Genomic DNA, 4,247 nt, shown 5'->3' with positions numbered 1-4,247 from the left:
TTGACATATGTGCGCCTGAGGTTCCGCCCCATCACGGTCCACTAGCGCCGAATCTATCGCGATTACACACACTAGCAGCAGCCGGATATTTGTCTTTGACAGGCATCCACTCGGCGGTGCACGATCCCGTCGGGCGCACTAGCTTCCACACGTTCCATATCCGGCCCACTGGATGAGGATGCGATCCTCCAAATCCACTTCCGGGGCACGGGAATCCTATTTATTTTCATTTTCATTACAGCCCTCTTTCTTCCTGGTCACGGGATCGGCCGAAGCAGACTACTACGTTTGCAGACGCACGCAGAAACCGCCGTGCTGGAGCCTGCACTTCAAAGTGGAAACGCTTGTCGCGTTTCAGTTCCTCTCCCTGCCATCTCTGTAAACAGAGTGGCAGACGGGCAGTTGGGCACCAGGAAAGAAGGGAAACTGCACAACTTTCGACGTCACATTTCACATCACATCTCGACGAAACATTTAAAAAAAATTGAGGTAAAAACATTGTAGTGTATTGTTTTGCTTTCAGAACAAAACAGTACTTACTCGAGGTTAATAAAAGTTTTTCTTACTAAAAGCAATTCGCAAGTAACCAGACTCGGCTAACCTTTACCGCAGCGACCATGTACAGAGAAGGGTCCGGAAAAAGACCAAGGAAGAAAAAGAGGAAAGAACTGGCCAGAAAAATAAAAGAAACGGGTGCAAGGACACGGCGGCGGTTACAGGGCCGGAGCGGCCACCGCGGCGTCGCCTGCGCCTGCGACGGCATTGGGGTTGGGGTTCGCGTTGGCGCCGTCGAGCCACCGGTCCATGGGCGTGCACTCGGCCTTGTGCGCCATCTTCCAGTGCAGCGCCTGGCATGCGCGCGAGCAGTAGTTCACCACGCCGCATACGGAGCACCGCCGGAACTCGTGCCGCCGTGTCTCCGGCCGACCGCACAGCGCGTGCGAGCACAGCCGCAGGCCACCGCCCTCCTCAGCTGGCGCCGGCGCCGGCGCTGGGCTGCTCTCGGCGCCCAGCGGCCGCAACGCGAACCACTCGACGAGGAACCGGTTGGCGGCATGCGCCTCGCCGGCCGCGGCGGCCGCGGCGCGGCAGCCGAAGTCGCTGAGCAGGCACGAGTGCCTCCTCGAGGCCTTGCCGCTGCCGGCTGCCGCGCGGAGCAAAGAGGCCGACGTGGTGACCGCGGCGGCGAGCTCCCGCGCGTTCGCCTGGATGAGGAGGCGGCGCCCGTCGAGCAAGGAGCGGCGCACGCCGTAGCCGTCCTGAAGGCAGTGGCCGAGCTCGCGGAGCGCGTTGACGTGGCCGAGCGACGCCGCGCGCGCGCACAGCGCAGCGCCCGCGCGGAGGTCGCGGTCGTCCTTGCTGCCACCGCTGCCGTTGAACTGGATAACGGCCAGCGAGTAGAGCGCCTCCCGGTGGCCACCCACCGCCGCTGCCGCCATCAGCGCCGCTCCCGAGCCCCGGCTCCCCAGGCAGTAGAACCGGATCTGCAGTAGACCAAAAACAATGGAAGCAATGGGCCAGTTACGAAACGATCGCCAAGCACAATGGAAAGAAACGGGAACACGGTTGATTTTGATTTTGTGCGAGGCCCACGGTTCTTACCATGCCAAGAAGGTAGCATGCGTCGAGGTTCCCGGCGTCCGCGCAGCCCTGCAGGAAGCGGTGGGCGGAGTCCGACCAGCTTTTGGCCCGGACGGCGAGGCACCGCGGTGACACCTTGGCAAGAACAACCTTGCTCTGGCCCAACTCCCTGAATCTCTTGCACCTGCAGGCACATCCCAACAACTCCTGTAAGAACTCCATCTCCATCCCAGCGACGATTTGCATTCATATAAGAAAGCAGAGTAGGCAGGCACGTACGTCATGATGGCGCCGGCGAGGTCGGCCGGCGAGCGGGCGGACGCGGCCACATCAGCAAGTATGGACACCAACAGATCATCCGGCAGGTCCTCGAACATGTCTCCGACGGCAGCACACCCCGCCGCCTCCATGGCCGTCCTCCGCCTCTTCCGACGGTGCATCTCCGGCGCCTCGGCCGCGGCGGACTCATGGCAGGAGTAGCACGCGCCACGCCTCGTCTTCATGCCGCCTCCCTTCCACGATGCGGCGTCTGTGTGACGTTGTTGCGGGCGGCGAGCTGTTGCAAGTCTTGGACGGTTGCGGGGGGGAGAGAGAGATGGTGTGTCCGTAATGGCGAGAATGGGAGAGGATGGGAGTTATATATAGTCCTAGGAGCAGCAGGAGGGGGTGCGTGGCTGGCTGGCTGGCTGGCTGGGTACACAAGGAAGGAGGATGGGATGGGATGCCCTCCGTTGCGTTCCGTTCCGTTGCAACGGAGTGGTCAACAGGGACGCTGACCGGAAGGAGAGGAGAGAAGGGGGTTGCTTGGGGGGGAGCACGCTTGGATGCAAAGCCTCTTCTCCCTTTCTTGATCCTCCCACCCGTCCTTTGTTCTCTCTCCCTCTCTCTCCTCGGCTTTTTCTTGATTTCTCCTCCTCCCAAATTTTGGTTTCTGGTGTTTTTCTTAAGGGTGGTGGTGGGGCTAGCCCTGGCCATTCATGATTGTGGTTAGTGTGTGCATCTTTGGTTTGGCAGCCTTTGCTTTGCATGCCTTTGCTTGGCTTGGGTTGTTTGCTTCATTTGTTGCTGCCTTTGTTTCTCACTCACTTGGCGCTGGGGAGGAGGGGCCAGACGCCTGTTTCTTTTTTCCTTCCCGTCCTCATGGGGAATGTAATGTACATAGAAGGGTTGGTTGGTGACATGACATGGTGGATATATCTTGCTGGATTATAGATGGTTTTGGCGTTTCAAATGGCAGCATGTTATGCCTTGTGAACTGGGGTTGGCAGGCACAACCACATTTTTGCTTGACATATCTTGCATTGGCATTGCTACCAATTCAAGTTTCCTTTTGCCTAGCTAGCTAATTTTGGTCTTGTCTCTATAAAGCCTATCAGCGATGGTTTTGGTCTCAAGGGAGCGGGGTTGCTTCCTTTCCTTGCATTGAAAATGAAAATGGTGGATGGATTTAACCACCGTGCTTGCTTGCTACTATCTCTATGCCACATTGCTTTCAGGGGATCTTTCCTTTTGTTGGAGATATTTCACATGTTTGGAACCATTGTCTATTAATTGAGATTGAATGCTCTGTCTCTTTTGGTGTGGATTGAATGTCTACATTAATTATGTGATTTTGGCTGGTACTAAAAACCAAAAGGTAACAATTTATGGTGAAATTGCAGAATCATGGATGGATGGAATGTGCACCGGGCCTGCCTTATTGGTATACCTCATTTAGAATCGCATATTTAGTTAAAACCAAATGTTGATCAACTTCCCCTTCCCACAGTCATTACTAGTATTAGCTTTTTGTTTGTTTTAGGTAAAAGAAAATGGCAAGTAAAACAGCAATCCTGGAAGCACGTGATTATGTCCTCTTTGCAAGACTTTTGGATAGCAATCTCGTCTTGCTTGCGCAAAGTCTATCAATTATATATTGTGTTAAGCAACAACTTTTCCATGTCTGCGCTAGCTGTTTCCGTGCAACGTACACGGCCTGGGGGAACTTGCTTTCATATGGCAAGACAAGAGAAGCTACTAGTAGTGGATCCTAACCTCAATCAAAGGGTGATATAAACGTGGTCAAGCCTAATTAACCATCAGATACTACTTCGTATTATTGTTGTCGACGAGTTGCCTTTTTTACATTGGCCGGGGTTAACCCAGCCTTGCAAGAAAAGGAATGGAATGGAAAGGAGACAAAAGGTAAACCAACTCGTGGTCGTGGATTGGAAGATGGCGCTGGAAAAACTAGCGGCCAAGTGAGGACTTGGCGGTTACGTTTGCGAGGTTCTAATCACAGCACGGCATTTGGACACGGCTAAACGGATCGGTAAAAACGGCACTAACTAATAATTAACCGCCTTGGACCAGAGATTAACGGCCCAAATCGCCCATGCTAAGCTGGTACCGTGTTAATGGAGTGGCCGAGCGAAGCTTTCTTTGTAGCCTCAGCCTTGCTTGCCGCTCCATCTATATCTTTTCTCTCCTAGCTAGAGCTCCTCTTCCGTGATATTTTGCCGGCCTTGCGTGGCGTCCTCAGGTTTTACGCCTCCCAATTTTACTCTCCTTGTCTCCAATGGATTTAGACGACCGTGCTTTTAGCTATAGCTACTAGTAGTAGTATGCTTCCAGAACGGACACATGATCACGCCAACTTGTCATCATTTTGTTCGCACCAGAGGTTC

General features: G+C 54.3%; 1 protein-coding gene across 1 annotated transcript; it reads right to left on the bottom strand.

Annotated features, from left to right (window-relative positions):
* Positions 1 to 504: 504 nt before the first annotated feature.
* Positions 505 to 2,211, bottom strand: LOC119364090 (F-box protein At5g50450-like). Its single transcript, XM_037629496.1, has 3 exons — positions 1,861 to 2,211; positions 1,603 to 1,765; positions 505 to 1,484 (listed from the first exon to the last, which is right to left on the bottom strand). The coding sequence occupies exons 1-3, from the start codon at positions 2,082 to 2,084 to the stop codon at positions 714 to 716; spliced, it is 1,158 nt and encodes a 385-aa protein (XP_037485393.1). The 5' UTR covers positions 2,085 to 2,211; the 3' UTR covers positions 505 to 713.
* Between the last annotated feature and the right edge of the window lie 2,036 nt (positions 2,212 to 4,247).

This window comes from Triticum dicoccoides, chromosome 2B, assembly GCF_002162155.2.
Source record: "Triticum dicoccoides isolate Atlit2015 ecotype Zavitan chromosome 2B, WEW_v2.0, whole genome shotgun sequence".
NCBI lineage: Eukaryota > Viridiplantae > Streptophyta > Magnoliopsida > Poales > Poaceae > Triticum > Triticum dicoccoides.
Note: the sequence above shows the minus strand (reverse complement) of the source record. Positions and strands in the feature narration are given on the sequence as shown.